The 25,585-nt window shown below is 39.4% G+C and overlaps 1 protein-coding gene and 2 long non-coding RNA genes across 3 annotated transcripts in view; 2 read left to right on the forward strand and 1 right to left on the reverse strand.

Moving 5' to 3' along the window:
- On the reverse strand, positions 1–10,362 carry LOC122669939. Its single transcript, XR_006334103.1, has 3 exons — positions 10,208–10,362; positions 2,576–2,579; positions 1–11 (listed from the first exon to the last, which is right to left on the reverse strand). It is a non-coding gene; the product is annotated as an uncharacterized LOC122669939 (long non-coding RNA).
- LOC122669938 overlaps positions 9,157–25,585 on the forward strand; it is a 21,652-nt gene continuing 5,223 nt past the window's right edge. Inside the window, exons 1-2 of the mRNA XM_043866857.1 lie at positions 9,157–9,399; positions 9,512–9,594. Of these exons, the coding sequence (XP_043722792.1) occupies positions 9,228–9,399; positions 9,512–9,594 (255 nt within the window). The 5' untranslated portion in view covers positions 9,157–9,227. The remainder of the gene's footprint in view (positions 9,400–9,511; positions 9,595–25,585) is intronic.
- LOC122669940 lies at positions 14,982–21,177 on the forward strand. Its single transcript, XR_006334104.1, has 3 exons — positions 14,982–15,125; positions 17,462–17,467; positions 21,139–21,177. It is a non-coding gene; the product is annotated as an uncharacterized LOC122669940 (long non-coding RNA).

Below are 25,585 nucleotides of genomic sequence, written 5' to 3' on the forward strand. Positions count from 1 at the left end.
GCCTGACGAGTCTATCCGAGCCTTTGTCTCCCGTTTTAATAAAGAATCCTTGGACATTAAGGATTTGAATGAAGCTGCGGTCCACACTGTGATGAGCAATGGTCTCTTGGACATGGACCTCATCAAGGATTTGGCTCGAAAACCTACCAAAAATATGGTCGAACTCCTGGAGAGGTGCAACGAATTCGATAAAATGGCTGAGGTGCTCCAATCCCAGAAAGCAACCGAAAGCAAGAGGCGAGAAGAAGAGGTCGGCGATAGAGATGATCGCAAGAAGGAAAAGCGAACCAAGACTGACCGCCGACCCCAGAGGACTGACCAAGCCCAAAGTCCAGAGTACACCCCTTTGAACACGTCTCGCAAGGAATATTTGATGTCGGTCCAGGATGAGAGGTACATATGCCGACCTCGGCCAATGTAAGCGGGGACTTCTAGAAACCTGAATAAGTATTGTCAATTTCACAAGGACATTGACCACGACACTGAAGGTTGCTTCCAGTTGAAGAGAGAAATTGAAGAGTTGATAAAAGCCAGACATTTAAAGCGGTATGTGAAAGGGGGTCGAGACGAGTGGGGAGGTAGGCAAAATAAAAACCATGATTGAAGAAGGGATGAGCCGAGGTGAGATGACCCGAGGGCAGAGTGCGGGAAGACCGAGCCCGACCCAAAAAGAAAGACGAGGGTTCGGAGTTGACTGGGGTCAAAGGGCACCAATATATACCATCCTCAGAGGTCCCGGACAGGAGTCAACGAGAAAACCTAAGGCCAATGCGTGGTTTGTAGCGGTAGCGGAGATGCCGAACAAGAGAGCGAGGACTGAGACAATGATCTCCTTCACCGACGCCGACCTCGAAGGTATAAGCTTACCTCATGATGATGCTTTGGTGGTGCAGGTAGAGATCATGAAAAGACCCATTCACCGGGTATTGATAGATACGGGGGCATCGATGGATCTGATGTCCCTTGACGCATATTGACAATTCGGCTTGGGCGATGATGTCCTCAAACCTGAAGGGACCTCCATACATGGGTTCTCAAGAGCATCGACAATGGTTAAGGGCTCGATCGAGTTGACAGTTACAATTGGGTAAGAATTGCGTCAAGCAACCGTTAAGGTCAAGTTCATGGTGGTGAGGTCAATAGTGGCCTTTAACGCCATACTCGGTCATCCGACCCTCACCACCCTCCGAGCCATCATTTCACCAATTCACCTCAAGATGAAGTTCCTGATAGAGAATGGAATTGACAAAATATGAGGCATTCAAAAGAAAGCCAGAGAATGCTATGCGACGTTCGTCAAGTAGAACAAAGGCAACGTCCAATGGATGGCTTTGTGTGTAGAAGATCTCCGAGAAGACCAATGAGATGAGTTGACCAAGTGACGGGGAAACTGGTGGTGATTGTAGATAGAGCATCTTGCTCTGATACCAAGCTTTGTCACACCCCGGAACCACCCCCTGGGAGGATCCGATGGTTGACCTGAATACCCGAAGTATTCAAACACCTTTAGGATCCAGACGTAGTAAATACACATCACATGCATAAAAGTTTGTAATATAACTAAAGTTTCATTAACAGAATGCGCTCTAAGTTAATATTTACATATGGTTCCAGCCGTATTATTTTCTTCCCATTCCCTACATTCAGTTACATCATATAAACAATTCCCCAAAAGGAAAAACGTAACCTAACTAGTATTTACAATGGATTTAACAAAAGAATGTAAGGAATATAAAAAAGAAATAGAAAGGTTGGTCTTCATCATTAGTCCCTATTCTCCAGGGACACCCTGATTGTCCGCATGATAGGGGTCACACCCCTCTGGGTCCAGATTAGCATGCTCACAATTGTCATAATCCTCCGCCTCGAAATTATCCTCTCCGCCACCTTAATATCCACCTGAAGGATCATCTAAAAGAAAGAATTTTCACAGAGATGAGCTCCACTGAGCCCAGCAAGTAAAAGATAAACCACACACATTTTGCATATGCAAAGAAAAACCTAAATGCATGAATTCAATTTTATTATTAATTTTACCTATAAAATATTCTAAGTCACTAAGTCTATGCTATGCCAATAACTTGGGAAACATTCTCGGTTTCTTTCCACTTCCTTAAGACGTAACCTCAATTATTATATGGAGCCCACACCGAGCATAATACCCCAGATCCCACTTGAACCCCATCCTAGTGTATCACCATAATCCTCAGTGACAGTGAGCTATGATTACCCAACACCTGAACCCTTGCTGGTAATGGTTGTAGCACCAAGGAATGACATTCCTAACCATATGCAAACTAAGTGGCATAGTACAAGGTATACAATGCTCCCGCATCCCATACTACGGCACACCATATCTCTCATTTCCAAGCCGACTATGACATCTATTCTATCACAATTATTCACATTTCAAGCCATTCCACATCGCATCAACACAATTTCATATCCATAAACCATAAGCCATCAGCCAATAGATCATTCTCAAATAAAGATAGCGTTCATACATATGCATGTTTCCTAACAAACAATATAAATGAAGTAAACATTCCCAAAATTAATTCAAGTCTATCTCCACTTACCTTGTATACTTGCGTTTGTGTAGCTAAGTTGATTTTAGAGTTGGTTACCAATAGGTTCGATGGCTAAAGTGCTTTGTCCTATGATTAATAAGCCATACATACATGTTAGAAGGTGTTTAAGTACAGGTGGGTCCTAGGTTTGCCTTAGGGTTAGGTTGGATTAAGTCTAAGACTTAAACATGAGTTTGTTTGCAACTCAGGTCACTGATGTAGTCAACCGGGACATCAACTAGAGTGGTACAGTAGGTATTTTGACTGAGACCACCATCACTGGTCGATGAAGTAGTCAACTGGGACAGTGATATGAGATTTTGCAGCAAGAAAACCCAGATCAAAACAGAGGTTTTGGAAGGGGTTTTTGGGTGGATTTCTATAATTTGATCATGGGATGATGTTTGCTTGACCCAAACCTTGAATTGGAACCATGAATCGGTCAAAAGACACTGAGAATTGGGGATTTGAAGATGGGTACAACCATGTATACATATAAATCGATTTTGATCAAATCAAATCAAACATGCATAAGTTTGGATGATCAAATCCCCAAATAGGGTAGAATCTGTGCATAATTCAAAGCTTAATAGAGATTTTAATCAAGTAATAACATGGGGTTAAACATGCATGTAAGGATTTTGGGATTTATGAGTCAATCTCAAGTAGGGGTGCAAGTTTGGCCCTGTTGGCCTGAACCCGCCCTGAGCCCGAACAGGGCTTGGTCTAAAGATTGCTAGCCCTGAGGGTGGGTTAGGGTCAGAAATGCCTGGCCCTGAGTCAGGGTCGGGTTGGGTCCGGGTTGAGGCTTCGGGCTCAGCCCGACCTTGATTTTGGCCCTGATTTTTTGCCCTGATTATTGTCCCTGATTTTGGCCCTGATTTTGGCTCTGATTTTGACCCTGATCTTGGCCCTGAACTTGACCCTGATCTTGGCCTTGATCTTGACCCTGATCTTGACTCTGATCTTGGCCCTGATCTTTGCCCCTGATGATGACCCTGATCTTGACCCTGATCTAGACCTTGATTTTGAACTTGATTATGTATAATGCTAATATGATATTATATTATATAAGAAATTATTAATGTCCAAACAAATAACAACTAACAAGGGTTCATAAATTAGACTTTTAAGTACATTATATATATTATATAATCTATAATCAGGATTGGGAAGGATTAATGTGTAAATTCATTGAACAAATAAAAGGCTAAGAGAGTGAGTGACTGAGAGGTATTAGAGGTCTGAAGGGGACACAAGAAAAAATTTGACCTCTTAAGTACAAATGCAAAGCAACATCACAATGCAAAGCAAAAACCAAATTAATTAATTCTTAGATGGAGACAATTATTCCAACATGATGCAAAATATTTTGTGCAAAAAAAAAAAAGCTAAATAAAAAAGAAGCAAATCTCCACATTCAAGGGAGTACTCTTTAGTCTTTCCCATTTGAAGAATTGTTGAGTCAAAATTTGGCATCTTTTGTATGCGATATATCTTGAAATGTTTGCTTATTGTTGGAGATATTATATTTATGAAACTTTTTAAATGTGAAAACTAGATACTTATTAACTGTTGACAAGTAGGTTTGATATTAATTAGCTTTGTCGTGAGTAATGGGATAAAATTTGCAGTTGGAGCGAGTGTCATTGTTAGTATTTGCTATTATGTTGGTCATTCATTTGACAGCAACAACATTTTTTGTTGGAAATTTTCATTATTTGATTGTTATAGTTATAGTTATAGTTATAAAAGTATTAGCAGTTGGAGTTTGGTTTACTTTCATTAAATTTGTTTTTTTATACCAGTTAACAGGTAATGCATGTTGTTATTTGATAATGAAAATTTTATAACTTTATATCATAAAATGAGAGAGTGCTACCTGCTTATGTGAAAGCATGCGTGGTCATGGCTTATAGATATAGTCTATTTGCACTCTATACAATGAAAGCATATAGTCTATCAGGGTCAGGGTTAGGGTCAGGGTTAGGGTCACGGTCAGGGCCAGGGCCAGGCTTATAGATATAGTTTGTTTGCACTCTATACAATGAAAGCATATAGTCTATCAGGGTCAGGGTCAAGGTCAGGGTCAGGGTTATGGTCAAGGTCAGGGTCAGGGTCAGGGTCAGGGTCAGGGCCAGGACCAGGGTCAGGGTCAGGGTTAGGGTCAGGGCCAGGGCCAGGGTCAGGGCCAGGGTCAGGGTCAGGGTCAGGGTCAGGGCCAGGGTCAGGGTCAGGGCCAGGGTCAGGGCCAATCAGGGCAGGCTAGGGCTGGGCCTGGCCCGTCAGGGTCAGAGTCAGGGTCAAGGTTTTTAGGCCTTGAGTAAGGGTCAGGGCGGGTCTGGGCAGTGCTAAGGGGACTCAGGGTTGGGCTAGGGTTTTAAAAGCCTGACCCAACCCGACCCTATTGCAGCCCTAATCTCAAGTATAGAAGAAAGAATTTAATTAATTACTTATCTTGAAACAGAATCTGTGCTAAGTAATAGAATTTGGTGCAATTTGGTTTCAATTGCATCAATTGGAAACATGTAGAAGATTTAGATGATCAATTCATCACCCAAAATAGAATCTTGGCTGGATTTCAAGACAAGAGAATAGGTTAGAGAGGTAGAGTTAATGTTAGGTTAGGGATTACCTTCAAGAGATGAGGTTAGATGTAAGTCGATGGAGGTATCCAAGGTTTTACTCTTCTCCTTCTTCCTTTTCTCTTCTTCTTTTCTTCTCTCTTTTCTCTTCTTCTTTTCTCTCCTTCCTCAAACGATTTCAACAGTAATGGCCTCAGCTTTAGGTTTTGTTTATAGAGGAATAGCTTTAGGGTCTGTTTGGTTAGAGGTATAAGTTATCCAAACTGATTTTTAAGTCGAATTTCACATACATGGGTTGATACGTGGGTCCCGCATACCCACATTGTTGGGGAAACATTCTAACTAGATAATTAGGACGCGGCGGCAAGATCCCCTACTCAAGACACTGGGCCCGCATACCAAAAGTAGAGATTTGTCATGACAGCAGCACTGGTTGATGAAGTAGTTGACCATTTCCAACTGCCAGTGTGTGCTGTCCTTGCTGTCTTTGTGTTGGGACACCTCGGGTATTGGTGTCGCCATGTATTAACACATTCTCGACAATATTTACATGTCCAAAATACCCAAAACATGGTTAGGGTTACATACCAAGAATTGTACATTTATTTGTGGACTTTGCAATTACATGGGGGGGTATCCGTCGTTTTGTTGGCATGTGACATGTTGCCGTATAGATTCCTTCATCATCAACCTGTTCGAACACCCAACCAACATTCCATAACGTACTCGATACTACGACTTTGGGTTCCGGATCTACATTTGGATTCGAGTTGAAAATAAGCTAAACTGTAGCAGATTGGGTATTCGTAAGGCCTCTGTTAACAACTCGACTTTGATCCTCAAACTGGGATGGCGATTAATCTTTGAACCTTCTGCTCTATGGGCAAAAGTTCTTAAGGCTAAATACTTCCCTCACAATTCTATCTTTAGCCCTAAGACCTTGACTAAACGAGGATCCTGGACTTGGAACAATATAGCCAATTGTATTCCTTCTCTTAAGCGTATCTCTTTCAGAATCATTGGTAATGGTAAGGATTCTGCTTTCTGGGATGACCCTTGGGTCCCATCCATTAAAGATTTTTCAATTCCTATTTCTCTCAATGCAAATCTTTGACAAGACAAGGTAAGTCATTTATGTTTTTCAATGTTTTGGGATATCTCTTCATTGTCTTCTTGCTTTCCAACTAATTTTGTTCATGAAATCTGTAATATTCCGGTTTCAATAATGAGGATTGTTGGTGGTGTACCTTGGCTAGAGATGGACAATTCTCCACTAAACGTGCTGCTAATTTTATTACTCTTAGTAATTTTTAGTTACAGACTGGCAATACCAAGTGGTGGAATTACTTTTGGAAATTTCCGATTCATCCTAAAGTAAAAATTTTTTTTTGGTGTATCTTAAATGCAGGAATCCCAACCAGAGAAACTCTTTCGAAATGGATTTTAGTCAATCCAAATCATGTCATTTGTGTACATTTTGTGGAATCTATATGGCATATTTTACTTTCTTGTAGTTGGGCCAAACATATCTGGGTTGCAGGCCCTTTGGGCTTGCGAACTGAGTTTTTCTCCTCTTCATCTCTGGATAATTTTTGCACTAATTTCCTAATTCACAAATCCGTTAGTCAACAGGATCTAATTTGGTTCTTCTCTGTTTTTATCATCACCTGTTATTTTATTTGGGAAAATCGAAACAAGGTTTTGTTCGAAAAAGATAAGGCTGACCCCTTGAAAACTATGTTTTTAATTAACCGTTGGATTTCTGATCTCAAAATTTCACCATTATATCATCCCAGGATCCTAACCTATATTCTGGGAATTGAATTTGTTCTCAGATTAGGGTTAATAATCTACCTCATACTAACTATCCTATCTTACTATGAGGAATCTTTTAACCAACCATAGACTCTTCTGCCTGGGTTTTTGCATTATACTATAGGGTATTGTAATTTTGGCACCTGCAGGATATATGACAACAAACCATGTTCTGGAGCCAGAGGTGATGGCTATTATCAAATGTATTGAGCAAGCAACAACAATGAAGCTTCATTTGAAGGAAATTCGGATTTCCAACAAAGCCTTGCTCGATTTTGTGCCTAGACCTCTCAAAGACGCTTGGCCGTGGCTCATTCCCCCCTTATGTCTTCATCTTAACACCCTTGTACAGGATGATACTACTTTGTTGTTGAATATGGATACTTCTATAATTTTTTGGTTGACTGATATTGCTTACCAGACAGTTGTCGGTCATAGGTTTATTAATTACCCAAAGGACAATGTATATTTATCTTCTCATTAATATATTTTCTTATTATTCATAAGAAAAAAAAAAAAACGAGGCTGAAATTTTATGAACAAAACCTAAGGTCTCTTGCTCAAACATAGTTGGTCACATGACAAAACAAAGCATTGAACAATTTTGAGACTATTAAGGAGGGGCTTGGACATACATGACAAGGTTTGTCTTTGAATGGGGGGGTTAATAATTGAATTTGAATATAAAATCTAAGATATAGTTAGGGATGTAAACGGATCGAATTCGGTCGGATAGTGGCATTATCATATTCCTATCCGATTATATTCGGACGGATTCGGATAATATCCTATCGGTTTTCGGACAGATTCAGATAATTTCCGGATAGTGATTTTTTAAATACAGATTCTCCTAAATGGATATGAAAACAGATCGAATACGAATTTTTGACTTTCCATTGACATCTTTACCTCTTTTATGATGAGGCTTAGGGTTGAGACTTGAGAGTTCAGCAACTACCCTTTCTTGTACTCTTTTATTTTAATAGATATGTGATTCCATGTATCACATTGCATAAAACAATATATATAAACCAATAGCAAATCTAGAAAAAGAATCACATTATCTTAACTTATAAATTTATAAAAATAAGATAACAAAATCCAATAAAGTAACTTAAAAGGATAGACAAATACAGAGATATATTTCAGATATTTTATTATCATGGAATTGCTAAACGAATCGGATAATAATCGGTTGGATATGGGGATTATCATATTCGTATCCGATTAGTTTCGAACGGATTCGAATTCTCCTAAACGGATATGAACGCGGATCGAATACGGATTTTCGAATATCCATTTACATCCCTAGATATAGTTATCTAGGAGACTAGGCAACTAGGGATGTTGGAGGGGCACCTAAGTGGAGATGTCGACACCTGACAATTGCTACATCCAACGGTCTGATCTCATTGATATGGGCCGTTGGATGCAACAGTTGCCATGTGTCGACATCTCCACCTAGCATTGCCATACTGCCATACTTTAAGGAATTGGTGAGGATAATTTTCCTCAACATGCTCTGCCTAGGCACACTCTAGGCATGCAATATACGTAAAATGAGATACTTATGCTAGTAATGACCTAATATGAGAAAACCAGCATATAATATAAGGGATGATGTTCTCTGTGCCGCAGCGGAGCCTGTGCCTAGACACATAGATTTGCCATTCAGGGGGGCAGGGTGGTCATTTCACCCACCCCATGTGTTTGGGCGCAGCCTACGCCCCAGTACAGAAAACATTTTCCCTAAACAAGAACAAAATATTAATATAAAGATATCTGTCCACGTTCTCTGTGGGGGAGCGTGGCCTTTACGCACATGCGGGGCTAATGATCAATACTTAATCCAATTAAATGGAATTGCCACATTACCTTTCCATTGAACAAAATTAGGATTATGAACAGCATATCCAATTTCTACCCAAAAAAAAAGAAAAAGAACAGCATATCCAATTTGGCCGACATGGAAAACTGTTGCCTAAATGAAATCTTCATCCTCACTTGCCATGTATGCCCAATTCTTCGTTCTTAAGCAACGCTAGCAGCAAACTGCAGTAGCAAATAGAGAGTTGGCAAATAGAGAGTCAGACACCAGACAAGCATTAACAAGAGAAGGGAAAAAGGATAAAAGAAAAAAGAACCACCAACGACCGTTTTAACACAGGCCACCTTGGAGTAAAAGCCGAAGAAGTTTGATTTTAGTCTTCTGAGAGAGAGAGAGAGAGAGAGAGAGAGAGAGAGAGAGAGAGAGAGAATGGCCTTGCAGTGGCTCATATTGACATACGTGGTGGCAGCTGAAGCAGCAGTAGCAATTCTGCTGACCCTTCCAGCTCCCAATGTCTTGAAATCTCGCATCGTCTCCCTCGTTTCGCTCATCCTCCAACCTGCCATTTGCATCGTTCCGTTCGCCGCTTTTCAGCTCTTAGGTTCTTTTTCCTTGACCCTCCTGGGTTTTATCTCCTAATTAGGATTTGGCAATCATCAGAGCTTCCGTTTTTTTCTCTTAATTCGGTTGGTTTTGGGCGTGATCCCTTGCAGACATCTATTGGAAGAACGAACATCGGCTGATGTGCACATCTGAGATCTGCACCGCCACCGAGAGGGACCGGTTCGAGAAAGCTGTAAGTCAATTTGATTCTCTTGTTCTTTATGTTTTAAAAATTTCGGGATTATCTGCATGGTGTTTGATCTGAAAGCTATCGTTAAGTATTGCTTTGCTTACCTTTGACGTAGAAATACGGTTTTGTGTTAATCACTGAAGCCTAAAGGGTTTCATGTCAGCTGGTCCTTTACCTGTGAGGCCACTTTGCAGGATAATGGGGAGTGTTCTCCAAAGGGCTAGCCGATGGGCTGGCTGGTCTCTTAGGCATTGGCGATTTTCTAATTAACAGTGCAGCTTATGCAAAGCTGAACCCGATCATAAGCAATTGAATTTCGTGATGTTGTCTAACCAGATAACATATTGGGATTATTGTAAATCAGGCTGTTGAATTCCATAAGCGCTTGAAGCAAATCTAGGTGCCTGACTTGCTGAAGAAGCTCACATTGGGAGTACACATTATTTTGATGTGCTTCCTACTTCGTGCTCACATTTTATACCAATTTATGGTTTAAAATATTATCGTATCGGAAGGGTGATTTTAAGAGACGCGTCATATCGAATTGGAAATACGTATCGTACGCTACAGAAACGTATGGAGATAGTCAAAATACACATGGAAATAAGAGAAGGACAAAGGAGATTCATAATAGGTTAAGGTTAGGAAGTTCAAGCTAGATATTGTAATGGTTATAAGCCAACTCATGTTGATGCTTCAAAGAATGATTCTAGAATCCGATTGAATAGAAGACGCGAATGATTGGTTTACATTATGGAAAAACAACATGTATATGTGGAAATCCACTCTTTGGAGCAAAAAACTTAATAAGCAATATATTACATGTATCATGCCCAAACACTAAAATGGAGAACAACGTATAACGAGACAAGAAACTTTCATTGATTTGAGTACAAATCTTTGCAAATGATCAAGTTTGATGGCATCAACTAACTTAGTTTTACCTAAATCTGTTGATTTATAGCACAAAATAGGATTAAAAATCATGATTTAAATTTTCAACACAAAGATCATGTTTTTTTGAAACCTACCTTTTTCTGTGAACACACCTTCAATCTCTGAGCTCAAAAATAAAATCATAGTATGTTAATCACATGGGCCTTTAATGGCCATATCAACATGTATTGGTTGGTATTGACCGTATTGGTATGTATTGAGCCGTATCGGCCAATATGTATTGATACCTACAGTTTGTATTGATACTCTCATAGAACCCTTTAACGTATTTATCGCAAGTATCGGTATGTATCATATCGGACTGTATTGGCCAATATAATACAATACCAACCGAGACACCATTTTCTAAAAAAAAAAAAAAAGATACTTATCGGTATGTGTTGTATTTGTACCGAACGATACCTATACGTATTGGTCCATATCGTATCGTATCGTATCGTATCGGCCGATTGTTTAAACCATGGTTTAAACTGTCGCACAGTAAGTAACCTACTTGCTCGGGGTATATGGTCTTTATATCCAACATTCTAACTTGTGACTGACTAGAAGTATAAAATGATAATTTTCTGATCTCAAGATCATAGTCTTCACCCTTCTTTCTTTCTCTTATATATTTATCTTTCTGATCCACAAGAAATTCAACCTCCTTCATTGGAAGAACTAGGATTTAATGAATTTAGGCCATGTAGTGCCCTTATAATTCTAGGTTTAGCTCTGTAACTTGGATTTCCTGTTGTCAAGTGTGATAACCTGCATTTTAAAATTAGGAATTATTATATCCTCTCTGCCAAGTCCATGAGCTAGTTTTGCAACCCCCCCTCTCCCCCCCCCCCCCCAAAAAAAAAAAAAAAAAAGAAAAGAGAGCTAGGTCCTGGAAATATCCCCAATTATTGCTTAGGGGGTTGGTGGGTAATCTTGCCTCCCCCCCTCCCCCAAATAGATTGTTTACTAACTGGTGCCCAATGAATTGGCGCACTAAGAGGAATGGAAGCCTGACCTCTAAGGGAAGCTCTAAGAACATGTGTTGATCCATCCATCCCCATTGATGACATGATACAATCTTGATTTGCTTGCCTCCACATCTTGTAGACTCTTCCATATGACAGCTTCCCTATGTCGCCTTTGTTGAACTGGTGCTAATGCTGATATGCAGAGGAACATATCATGCGTAGAGACATGAGGACATGCTAAATACACATTACGGGGATGCAAAAAATTACCTGGATCTAAATGAGAGAAAACATAGATGAAGGTTAAAGAGAATGTCTAAAGTACATGAAGAAGCTATAATAATACTTGACATGTAGATGAAAACAACTATCCATAGATGATCACAACGTCATAATATTAGGAGTAGGATGGCTGAAGTGGAGAGGTGCATCAAGTGTGGTATGTGATCGATGGATTCCTTTAAAGTTTAAAGGAAAATTTTACAGAACAGTCATAAGACTGGCTATGATGCTTGGCGCGGAGTGTTGGGCAGTTAAGAAGCGTCATATAGATAAGCTAAGTGTAGCGGAGATGAGGATATTGAGATAGATGAGTGGCAAAACCAGGAAGGATAAAATAGGGAATGAACATATTAGAACTGGTTTGGGAGTAGCCCCGATTCAACATAAGCTATGAGAAAGTCGCCTGAGGTGGTATGGCCATGTTCAATAGAGACCGCCACCGGATGCTCCAGTTCGGAGGAGTGACTTGATTCAGATTGAAGGTACTAAAAGAGCTAGCGGCAGCCCTAAAATGATCCTAGGAGAAGTGGTGAGGAAAGACATGCATAGTTTAGGTCTTGTTTCTAATATGACGTCGAATAGAGCTGATTGGAAGTCAAGGATCCGTGTAGCCGACTCCAGTTAGTTTGTTGTGGACTGATTTGTAGTTGTGCTTGTTGTGTTCCCTTTCCTTTAATCTTATTATTCATTTTTTTTCTTATCCTCATAAGGATCTGTGTAGCCGACCCCGTTTGGTTGGGATAAGGCTGAGTTGTTGTTGTTGCATGTTTGGTGGCCCTTGATACATTCTTATTGGCTAACTAGTGCATAGAGTATGAGGAGGAAGATATAAAACATCATAATATCACTAGTGGAAATTTTGTTTGCTGCTTGGCCCTATTTGGTGTAGCTCAGATATGCCGATTTGGGAGGGATATACCATGTCATTGACCTATTCTAAAGGAATAAATGGGTAATATATTATGGATTAGACTGGAAGGCTTCTTATATGGTACAGGCCATTATTTTGAACCACACGGCTTTCAAACCTCTGAGAGAGCCTGTTTGTTGTTAGGTGTAGTTCTTTGCTCAACAAACCGAAGAATCTCATACAATTAGAGGCACTTGAATATGCTTTTTTCACGTGTTCTCATCCGAAATTAGAGGCACCTGAATCTCAACCCATTTATCCCTACTTATTACTGAAGACAAAATTCAAGACCCAGCCCATGATCCAATTAAAGAAAATCCCATTGGGCTGCCTGTATCACTCAGTTTGGATCATGGGAGCAAGGTACTAAAACTCGGGTCTCGGTACCAACTCGACTCTTGGAAAAACCGAGACGAGTCGAGATCTCGTAGAGTTGGTGCATTTTTTTTTTTTTTCAACTCGAAGCCTCAACTTTGGGTCAACCCGAGATCTGGACCCGAGATCCGAGATCTCGCCGAGATATGTCTAGTTTTGTCCAATTAGGTAAGGTATTTAAGTGGTAGGTGGGTTAAAATAATGGGTCGAAACCGAGATCCAACCGACATCTGAGATCTCACCGAGATCTCGCCGAGATATTGCACTTTTGAGACTCGTAGGTAGTCTCGTCTCTGCTTTTCCAAAAACCGAGAAACTCGGCGAGATCTCTCGAGTTCTCGAACTATGCATGGGAGTCCAAACAACTGGTAGATGGTAAAGTTTTGCATGTAATTTGGTAATGGACTAATTGTTGGTAGTCGAGCTAGTGGATTAGATTCCCATGAGAGCTTGTTCTCTTTTTTGTTTTGTTTTGAGAGCAACTGATTCTAGCATCGTGTTATAAATCAGAGTCCATTAGTTTGGGTGGAGATCTAGATTCCTGTTGAATGTGGGAATTGAAGCATAATGCATGGCAACACAGGTTACCCTACTATATCTATAATCTAATACAAAAAAGTGCAGTTCCTGGTTTTTTGGACTCCTACAATCCAAACTGAGACTTAACATGGAGCATTCATGATTCAGGAGCATCTCAATCCCCAAAAGTTGTCAAGCCATTATTTGGATCTATTTCTGTCACCTATATTTTTGGGTTAGTTTTTGGAGGGTGAAAACATGTTCAATTGGCATGATTTAGGTGCCATTTGGAAACTTATCGAGTTAGCTTTAGAATAAAACTAAGATCTTGCACATTGGAGCTGTCTTGAGAAAGTTATGGCCATCTTACTGAAGGGGTATAATGCTGTGATGAGAGTGCTACTTTAAAATAAATCAATAGGAAAATCTAGCTTTGTTTTTTATTTTCTACACTTGGGGAGCAATCAAGAGGGGTTGCTAAATCTATAGTTGGAGTCTAAATTGTATGTTTATGTTGTTGGTCACAAAGGTAGAAAGTCGTTCATATTTAGGTCCCTTTTTATACCCAAAGAATTCTGGTAAGATACACTATTGTGGTTAGTCCTGATCTAGGAAGTATGCCTGTCTTGACTTGAAACCCACGACTAATATAATTGATTTTTTAAAGCAGTTTTCTCCTGCTTATGGAATTGTTTGCTGTGGCTAAGGTATCTTCTTATTCTCCTCCCTCTCTATTATCCTTCTTCTATTTTTCTTATTCTATTGTGTTTCTGTTCTTTTCTGTTCAGATCAGATTAACTATCAGACCTATAGAAGATAGATAATATGGATACCAGAGCAAGAACAGATCAGAAACAGAGGGAGAATGATATTTCTGACCAGATAACGAAACAAAAAACAGGGAAACAAACTATAAGATTAAATCTGGTTCAGCCTGACTGGTTTTGAGTGCTGAGAATTTGAATCTGGTTGAACTGCATGGTTCATTACACCCATTGGAGTGTCTCAACCAGAATTTGTTGGATTTCTGATTCAAGGGTTTGAAAGTTGTATGTTTTCCCTGTCAAAGCCCTAAATCTGATTTTCTGAGATTTCAGAATTTTCTGGTTATTTTCTGCTGCCTATTCTTCTTATCATATGAACCTTACTTCTCTTTAATTAGGACCGTTATGTGCAGGTTATTTACGGTCTTTTGATCCCTGCCTACATTAATTCACTATTTATACTCCTAAAGTGAAAAAGAAAGTTAAGTACTAATGCAACAAAGTACTTGCTACCTGACAAAAAATTCTAAATGTAATTACATATAACACACTCCCCCCCAACCCAAAAAAAAAAAAAAAAAAGAAAAAATTAAAAAGGGGGGAGGGATAGTGTTACATTGTTACCACTGTGTTAAAAATTGAAATTTGCAAAGACTAGAAGGGCATTTAGATGGACATATATACTGGTTTATACATTTTGTGGGCGCATGTGAAAAGAATGTTACACTGTCTATAAAATTCAATATAAAAGAATTGATATGGATGTGGAGGAGCTGGGTCATATCTGAGTGCAGCTTGGGTTCATGTACGAGAACCTGAGCATACGCCCCTGAGCCGAACTCCTCATATCTCACACCAATAACCATGTTATGTTTCTCTAACAGAATAACATGGGGTAAAATGAAAGATCCAGGCCATTTCAGAAATGATTCTTCTTCTTTTTTAATGGAGGTCACCTGAGGCTCAGTCCTCGTAGGCTCTTAACTGGTGCATTTGGAACTATTAACTCTCTTGTTTGATCATGAGGGCTATTTATAACAGTTTCGGGTTTTAAATTTTCTTTTGAGGCTGGATTTAAAGTTTGGTGTTTTCTGTTTTTTTGTTTTGTTTTGGGTGAAACAGTGTACCCTCCCTTTTACTCTTTATCACTCAAAAGAGTATTTGCTAATTGGGAATCTTGGCAGGGTGGGAACACACACCAAAACAGATGTGAGGTCTAACAATGCCTTGCTCAGTGTGATCATCCACCATTTCATTTGCACTTGTTGATTTCCATTGAAATTTAAAACTCACTTGACTTGCAAGATGTCATGTAGCCTTATTAATTGAGTATAAAGCCACAGCTCCCCTCTCAAATCTGATTTCCATTTAATTAGGTTTGGCCAAAAATCTATTGTAATTTTAACCAAATCTAACCTCGCAACCTCAATACCAAGTAGAAGAAACCCAACTCAGCAACTCCCATTGAGCTGTTTTGTCATCTTCGCCTTTAAACTTTGATTGTTCCTGCAAAAACTATTTCTGGGGCTGGGTTGGATCCTGATGCATATCTGCTTCAAACTGGATGTATTGATGCAGGTCCGTTCATATATATATTGTGACAATATCAGAATATGAAACCAACAATCAAAGAATGAAGAAGAGATTGAGGAAGAAGAGAGGGGAGGCTGCTAGAGAATCTAACAACCGATAGCTAGCCTCCTCCTCTACCATAGAAGCTTTCCTATTCAGACTAGGAAGTCAGAATAGCAAGTAAATAAGAAGTAAACAACTAAACGTAGATTCCTAGACTAACTATGAAAGGAGAAATAAAGGAAACAAAAGCAATCCACGATAGAGAGGAGTACACATAGAATCACCCCACGGTTTAACACTCCCCCTCAAGTTGGAGCATACGGATCACCCATGCGCAGCTTGGAACAGCCTTCCGGAATGTAGTGCCAAATAGTGGTTTGGTAAACAAATCGCCAAGATGATCAGTAGAGGAGACAAACGGAGTAGCAATTAGTTTCTTCATGATTGCACCCCTCAAAAAGTGACCATCAACTTCATTATTTTTGGTTCTCTCATGAAACACTGGGTTGTTGGCAATGTAGATAGCTACTTGATTATCACAAAACTTCTCCATGGGCTTAGCAATTGGAAAGCCGTATTCTTGAAGCAACGATTTCAAGCACATAAGCTCGGCTGTAGTATGAGCCATGGCTCAATACTCAGCCTTAGCACTACTTCTAGCAACCGTTGTTTATTTCTTGCTTCTCCAAGTGACTAGATTTCCACTAGCAGATGTACAATATCCTGTGGTCGACCGACAATCACCATCAACACTAGCCCAATTAGCATTAGAACACCCTATCAGATCAATATTATGATGAGGACGAGAAGCGAGCCCCTTCCCTGGAGCCCCCTTCAGATACTTTAAAATGCGACAGATGGCCTTCCAGTGTACCTGCTTTGGTGATTGCATGAATTGACTAATGATACTACCAACAAAAGAAATGTCTGGATGAGTAACATTCAAGTAAATTAGCTTCCCTACAAGCCTTCTATACGATGCACATTTTCGAATTCATCATCATCACTTGCCCCAAACTTCTGATGTGGGTCCATATGAGTGTCAATAGGCTTAGCAGCCAGCATACCAGTCATAGATGGTCTAACACATACTTTCTCTGTGATAGACTAGTTCATTTCTTGCCTTGTAGAACTTCAATATCTGAGAGTGCTCAAATATTTCATTTGAAACTGTTGATGAAGATGAGATTTCACCTCAACAAAACCAGCAACTTCATCTCTAGAGATGATAATATAATCAACATAGACAACTAAACAACCACCTTAGAGCCCTGGCGCCGTACAAACACTGAGTGGTTAGAATAACATTGTGAGAACCCACAACGAGTAATAATAGAACTGACCGTCAAACCAGGCTCTGGGGTACTGTTTCAATCCATATATGGCCTTGTGAAGTTTGCAGACTTTGTCAGAATTCTCCCCTTGAGCAACATACTCGGGAGGTTGCTCCATAAAAACTTCCTACTGCAGATCACCACACAAGAATGCATTCTTGATGTCCATTTGATACAGAGGCAAATCTAAATTCACAGCCAAAGATATTAGTACATGAACCAAGGTTTAAAGTATTTGGTATTGTATCAAAAAAGTGATTTTAAGAGACATCATGTCGTATCGGAGAGACGCAAGATACACAAAAGATAAACATGGAAATGGTTAGGATACATGCGAAATACAGTTTGAAGCATAAAACACTATAAACTCTAAATAAGTAATATGCAAAATATATCACGGATAAAGAGGAGAACAAAGTATGGCGAGACAAGTGCATTCAATTGATTATGTATAAAGGATGAAGTTTCTTACTTGTACTATTACAAAGAATGTCATTTTCAGTTTGGGAAATGTTTAGGATTTAGATACACACCTCATTGCGAGGAAAAAAAAAAAAACTAGTTTGATGCAATCATTCAGGTTGTTTTTCACTCACTGATCCATTGCAAAAAAAAGGCACTAAAAATCAATATTTGAGCAAAAAAATTCAAAGTTTTGATAGAAAACTGTTCTTGTGCAAATCTGATTTCCATCCTTGATTGCAGATTGTTTAATTACCAAATTATGATGAAATCAACTCTATTAGAGTTGCTTTTTCCAATAGAAACGATAAATCAAGTTGATTTTGCCAAAACAAACTTGATTACAATGCCTTACATGAGCTCGTGGTGTGGTCTCTCTTGGCTAACCAAGTTGTTCAACAAGATTATGACCATGGTTTAAAGTATTGGTACGTATTGTATCAGTCGATACCTTTCTGTTTCAGTCCGTATCGATACGATACATACCGATACATCTTTTTCTTTTTTTTTTTTTTAATTTAAAACTGGACTGTCTCAGATTGTATCGAAATGTATCGGCTGATACGGGCCGATACGATATGACCGATTCATATCGATACCATCGATACGTCCGGTAAAGGGTTATGTGGGTGGTTTAATACATATCGATATGTATCGGCCGATACGGCTTGATACTTCTTGATACATACCGATACCATCGATACATTCCATAAAAAAGCCTTTTTCACTCAAAAACTCAATTTAGTCTCAACCAAGAGTCTAGACTCTTGCATTTAATCTTGGTTTTCCCTCTTTTGGACTAAAAAACAAATCAAGGAGTGCTATAACATCATCCTTTGCATCATCCAATACTCTTCATGGCTATAGACGATTACAACATGTAAGAAACCTCATCTTTTATAACAATTTCAATTTAATGCGCTTGTTTGGTTATACATTATTCTCCATTTTAGTGTTTATTCATGATACTTGTTATATATTGCTTATTTATATTGTTTTTGTTCCAAAAGTGTATTTCCATGTGTATCTTGACCATTTCTATGCGTATCAATAGTGTTCGATACGTATCTCCGATACGATGTCTCTTAAAATCACCCGACCGATACGACCCGATACCGTTACTTTAAACCTTGATTATGACCACTAGGAAAATGCCAGATGAATGGAGGAGAAGCATTGTGGTCCCAATTATAAAACAAAGGAGTTATTCAGAACTGTAATAACTATAGAGGCATAAAGTTGATGAGTCATACGATGAAGTTGGGAGAGGGTTATTGAAACCCACTTGAGAAAGGAGACTACTATTTCGGAAAACCAATTCGGATTTATGCCAGGAAGATCCTCGATGGAGGCAATTTTCCTTCTTATGAGACTCATGGAAAGATATAGAGAGGGCAAGAAGGATCTCCATATGATCTTTATAGACCTAGAAAAAGCCTACGACAGAGTCTCTAGAGAGCTAATCTGGAATATCCTGTAGAAGAGAAGAGTGTCATGCAAATACGTTGACATAATTTAAGATACGTATGCTGATGTAGTGACTAGCGTTAGAATGGTGGGAGACCAAGGCAATGAATTCCCAATCTCAATTGGGTTACATTAGGGATCAGCCTTAACCCTTATTTGTTTGCACTTATCATGAACGACTTAACCATAGGTATACAAGATGGGGTCCCATGGTGTATGATCTTTGCAGATAATATTGTATTGGTAGATGAGACAAAAGCAGGGATTAACGCCAAAGTGGAACTATGGAGATCAACCTTGTAATCAAAAGGTTTGAAGATAAGTAGGACTAAGACCTAATATATGGTGTGTAACTTTAGCTACTTGGGGATAGATAATGAGGTGGTGAATATTGGTGAGAGGGAGAGCCCGCAAAGTGATCAATTTAGATATCTGGGATCAATTGTAAATAAGGAGGTCAACATAGAAGACGACGTTGCGCAAAGGATTAAAATAGGGTGGATGAAGTGAAGAGGGGCGTCTGGAGTTCTGTGTGATTGGCGTATCCCTTTAAAACTTGAAGGAAAATTTTATAGGACTATCAATATACTAACTATGATGTACGGTGCGGGATGCTGGGCTGTGAAGAAGTGTCATATAAATAAACTTCGTGTTGCAGAGATGAGGATGTTGAGATGGATGTGTGGGAAAACTAGGAAGGATAAAGTAAGGAATGACCATATTAGAGTTGGGTTGGGAGTAGCTCTGATCCATGATAAACTTAGAGAGAGTCGTTTGAGGTAGCATGGCCATGTTCAACAGAGGCCTCCGGATGCCCTGGTCTGGAGGAATGACCTGATTCAGATTGAGGGGAATCAAAAGTGCTAGGGGCAGGCCTAAGATATCCATAGGAGAAGTGGTGAAGAAAGACATGCTTAGCTTAGGCCTTGTTCTTGGTATGACTTCAAATAGAGCTGATTGGAGAGCAAAGACCCATGTGGTCGATCCCTTTTATTTGGACTATGATGTTTTGATGCGTTTGTTGTATTACACTCCACTTTTGAAACCTAGAGCAGAATGTTGGGCAGTTAAGAAGCAGTACGTAGCTAAAAAGGGTCGATGCCCTAGAGTTTGTGTCGATGTTGTATGCCACATCCCTTTACTTCTATTTTTTTTTAATATTTTATCTGTACTTGGATCCATGTAGCCGACCCCATTAAGTTGGGATAAAGCTGAGTTGTTGTTGCTGCCTAATAGGAGCTCTTGGTAAGCATTTTTAGTCATTGATCGAGTTATATAGTTTATAAGAGATGTGTCTAGTGTATCGATAAGTATCAACCATATCGGGTCACATTTCAACCCTATACAGTTGGTATTTTTTTAGGTGTCGTATCGGTGCCGTGTCGTATCGGTACCCTAAAAATAAGACACGTATCAGTTAGTGTCGACAAATACTTTAAGATACATGAAACCTTGACATGAACAGAATTTAAATGAGCCACATGAGAAAAAGTCTCAAAATAATCCACTCCATATGTCTGAGTATACCCCTTTGTTCTACCAGTCGAGTCTTGAGGTGCTCAACAAAACCGTCTGGATTGTATTTGATGGTGTACCCAGCAATACCGTACAACATCTTTTCCCAGGGGCAAATCCACAAGAGTCCATGTTTGGCGGGATAATAAAGCATCCATCTATGTCTCCTTAGCCCTTTTATAACTAGGATGAGACAAAGCCTCATGATGATTTTGCAGAATAGAGTTAGTAGACAAAGAAAAAGCAAGATGAAGATATGGAGAAGGAAGATTAGAAATAGACTCATAATTCTCTATAGGATAGGCAATCATGGATTTTTGATTACAGAAACGGTTATCTTTCCGTAGAGAAACTGGTAAGTCAGCAAGAAGCCAGGAACATCAGTACCAGGATCAGACTGTATGGTGGGCTGAGAGTGAACCGAACCTGTAGTGGAGGGCAAGGATCCATGTAGCCGACCCCATTTAGTTGGGATAAGGCTGAGTAGTTGTTGGAGGCTTAGTAGGAATGGAAGGTGCTTCAAATGGCATGGACACAAGAAAAGGAGCAGGAGCATTTTTCAACAAGTGCCGTCGGTGGAGAGGTAGAGGAAGAGTAGTACAATGTATTCTCAAAAAAAGGTACATCAGCACTCACAAAATGTTTATGAGTAACAGGATCATAAAATCAGAATTTCTTTTGAGTTCTAGAATAACCATGAAAAATGCATTTGACAGCCTGAGGAGATAACTTATTAATGTGAAGTTGCAAGATACGAACTAAACATACACAACCAAAAACTCAGGGTGGAACATTAAAAAGAGAATCAATAGGATATAAAATAGACAAATGTATTTGGTTTTCAAGAATTGAAGAAGGCATCCTGTCATAAGAAAACAAGCAGTGAGAATACCATCGCACCAAAAAATGCTTTGGGACATGCATATGCAATATAAGAGACCGAGTAACTTCCAACAAATGTCTATTTTTACATTCAGCCACCCATTCTGTTGAGGTGTATATGAACAGCTTGTTTGATGAATCATACCATTAGCAAGACAAAAATCAGAAATCTGATGCTGAGTATACTCGAGAGCATTATCAGAGCAGAAAATTTTAATGGAAACATTAATCTGGCTTTTTATTTCCTGCTGAAAAATTTTAAAAATATTCAGAAATTCAGATCAATCTTTCAACATATATACGCAAATTAAGTGCAAATGATCATCCACAAAACTGACAAAATAAGAAAAGCCTAATTTATTATGGACACAACAAGGACCTCAAATGTCAGAATGACCTAATGAAAATAAAGATGGAATTCCTAGACACACAACGGGAGGGAAATGGTGACTGGTGATGTTTCCCCATTTCACATGCTTCACATTTAAGGCTGGAGATGGACTTGCAACTTGGAACCATAAACTGAAGCTTTGATAAAGATAAATGAGCCATACAAAGATGCCAATGAAGAGGAGAAGATCCACTTGTAGCAGTAGTAGCTGTAGACGGTCCAGTGCCATCCAGGTAGTAAACTCCAACCTGCTCAAGCACTCCACCAATTGTCCTCCCTATCTGAAGGTTCTGAAGGATACAATAAGAAAGGATAGAAAGTAACACAACAGTTAAGTGTTTTAGTGAGTTGACTAACATATAAAAGACTCGATGGTAAACGAGGAACATGAATGACTGATGACAAGGTCATGGATGACGTGGGTGGCACTGTACCATGATCTGTCACCCTTGTGGAAGGAACCATCAACAAGGATGACTGGTGAACAATTTTGAACTTCAAACAAAGAAGAGAATAGACTGGACTTACCAGTCATATAGGAGGATGCATTAGAATCACCTGAGTTACCTGAGTGTCTGGCTGTGGAGTTGGAGGTAGATGACTTAAGTTGTAGAAGGTGCCTAAGAATTTGGTTATAATCATCCCGAGGCACAAACACAGTGGAAGATGTCCCAGATGCCGATGCAAGAGTTGTATCACTTGGAGTTACTCTCTCAATAGAGTTATCACTCATGGCAGTGTTGACTAACTTATTGGCCCAGTCAGGTCGGCCATGTTTAGCCCGAAAAATATCAGCAGTGTGATTTGGCTTGCCACAGAAGGTACAATGTCAAGAAGATTTGTCAAATTGCTGTCCACCTGTACCATGCCCACCGATCCACGACCACGACCTCTCCATTGGCCATGGCCTTTGCTAGGAATACCAGAACCACGTCCTCGGTTAGTAATAAAAACTGACCCTTCCTTAAGAGAAGGAGAAGGATCAACCCTGGATGGAGTAGATATGCGTTGAAGACGAGAGAATGTCTCATTGATGGAATGCACTTTCTCACCAGCAAGAAGTTGACTCTTGACTGACTGGTAGTCAGAATGTAGACCGGTTGAAAATTTAGCAACTTGGAACTCAGCCCGCTGAAGCTTTAACTGCTCCAGATTAGGAGTAAGAGGTTGGTGAACCTGAAGTTCTTCAATAATGCCCTTGTAGCTGCTGAAGTATCCATTCAATGACTTATCACCCTGCCTTTGAAATTAAATAATTTCTCGTACAACTCGTAAGTCCAAGAAATATTTTTCTCCTGAGAGAAACTTTCCCTCAAATCGTTCCACACTCCTTTTGCAGTAGTATGAAACATGACATTAGCAGCAATGGTAGGTTCAATTCTATTCCACAACCATATCTTGAGTGTGGAATTCTCACACATCCAGTCTTCATATGCTGGTAGAGGAGCAGAATCTTTAGAATCAACAGAAGGGGAATCATCAGTAAGATATTTGATCTTCCCTTTAGCATGGATGTAGAAAAGGACTGCTTGAGACCATACATGTAGTTAGATACACCATTAAACTTGATGTTGGTGATCTGAATATGAGCATTATCCACGGGAACCTCCTTTGGATCAGCCATCATGCAAACCGGCAACAAAGGAATCCAAGGAAGCATCCAAAAATAGATAACCCAAGTTGTAGGAATCAGATGTCCAGAACCCACTTCAATAGTAGTAATGTTACCAAAAGGCAAAAGTAGTCAATGGTGATGAGACAGTAGCCGGCAGCAAGATGTCCCAAAACAGAGCAACACACACCCAAATTTGGATGACTTCAATAACTGACAATCAGTAGGTCAGAAAAACTTAAAATTTGGATTGAAGTAGGTACTTCGATAGGGGAATAATATCCCAAAATCTCAGTCTGATCAGAATTAATTTCATAAACACTAGGTCTGATTTTTGACCTAAAAACAGAGTACCCACATGTATGAGGGAGAACACTGAGTGTGGAAAATCAAATCAGTGGATTGTCCCAATTTTTGGATCAATTCTGCTTCTAGATTAGGGTAATATAACCTCTGAAAAAATTCAGCAACATCAGGTGGCAGATCAGAAACTAATTGGAGACATCACGAACATGAAGAGAACTTCCTGAATCCGAAACCGCAGACACCGTAAGTGTGAAATCTGATATCTGGATCAACAACACTTCATGAGCATAACAGTAGGAGTGGTAGAGTGCCCTAGTTTTGCTTCACATCATCGATAACTAGGGCAAGTAACAAGTATATAGGCCGCACAGGTTGCTGCAACCAGAAATCAACACAGATCTGTAATAGACTTTCAAACCAGCGATGGAAGGACGAAGATTACTGGTTAGTATGACCTGAAATCATGTGACAATATCAGAATATCAAACCAGCAATCAAAGAGTGAAGAAGAGTTGGAGGAAGAATAGATGGGAGCTGCTAGAGAGTCTAACGACCGATAGCTAGCCTCCTTCTCTACCATTATATTTATAGTGTTGCTGATCACAATAAAAGCTTTCCTTTTCAGACTAGGAAAGCAGAATAGCAAGTAAATAAGAAGTAAACAACTAAACATAGATTCCTAGACTAACTAGAAAAGAAGAAATAAAGGAAACAAAATAAATCCACGATAGAGGGACTCCCCCTATTGTGGTACACATAGAATCACCCCACGGTTTAACACACACACACCGTGGGGTTAAATGTCTGAATGAAACCTCTGTAGGTGTAAAAAAAACATGTAACCTAAACTTTATTTTAACCTCTTGATTCTCTTTGACAAGCTGACCCCATTTCTAATTGGGGTAGGCACGTAATTTGATTATTGGACCGCAAGTTCTACCCAAATTAGTGGAATTGTACAATTCAAGGGTAGAGCTGTAAATTTGACTGCATCACTCAGGGTTTAAAGTATTGGTATCAGGTATCGTATCGGTTGGGCGATTTTAAGAGACGTATCGTATTGTATCGAAGATACTTATCGATTGGTGCATAAACGTATGAAAATGATCAAAATACACATGCAAATACATTTTTGGACACAAAAAATAATATAAACAAGCAATATATGTCATATATCATGCATATACACTAAGAATTGTGAATAATGTATAACCAGACAAGTGCGGCACTTCTAAATTGTTATAAAAGATGAGCTTTCTTACATGCAGAGTCACTCTATTGCCATGAAGAATGTCGGGGTGGATCAAACTCATGTCTATAAGGGTCTTCAAGAATAAGAGCAACTAGGATGATGTTGTGTACTGACCGAACATAAGCACAATACTGACCTTTAAGGAAGCCATTTTTGGTTTTGGTTGAAAAATGGTGGATTTGAGTTCAAATCTTTGCAAATGTATACAAAGCATGCATCTAATAGTTAGTTGAACCTATTCTCCTTGAATCATAGCCAAAAAAAAAAAAAGAAAAAAAAAAGGAACTAAAATGCAGGATTTGAAGCAAAAGATCAAGTTTTTTTGAAAAAAAACCTACCTTTTCCCTTTCAAGTGTTGAGTATGTCTTGTATTCCAAGGATTCGAGTGTAATGTGGATCCGACCCGACCCGATATATTTTGTGGCACAACCCGAAGGTAGA

Source organism: Telopea speciosissima, chromosome 7 (assembly GCF_018873765.1).
Source record: "Telopea speciosissima isolate NSW1024214 ecotype Mountain lineage chromosome 7, Tspe_v1, whole genome shotgun sequence".
NCBI classification, from domain to species: domain Eukaryota; kingdom Viridiplantae; phylum Streptophyta; class Magnoliopsida; order Proteales; family Proteaceae; genus Telopea; species Telopea speciosissima.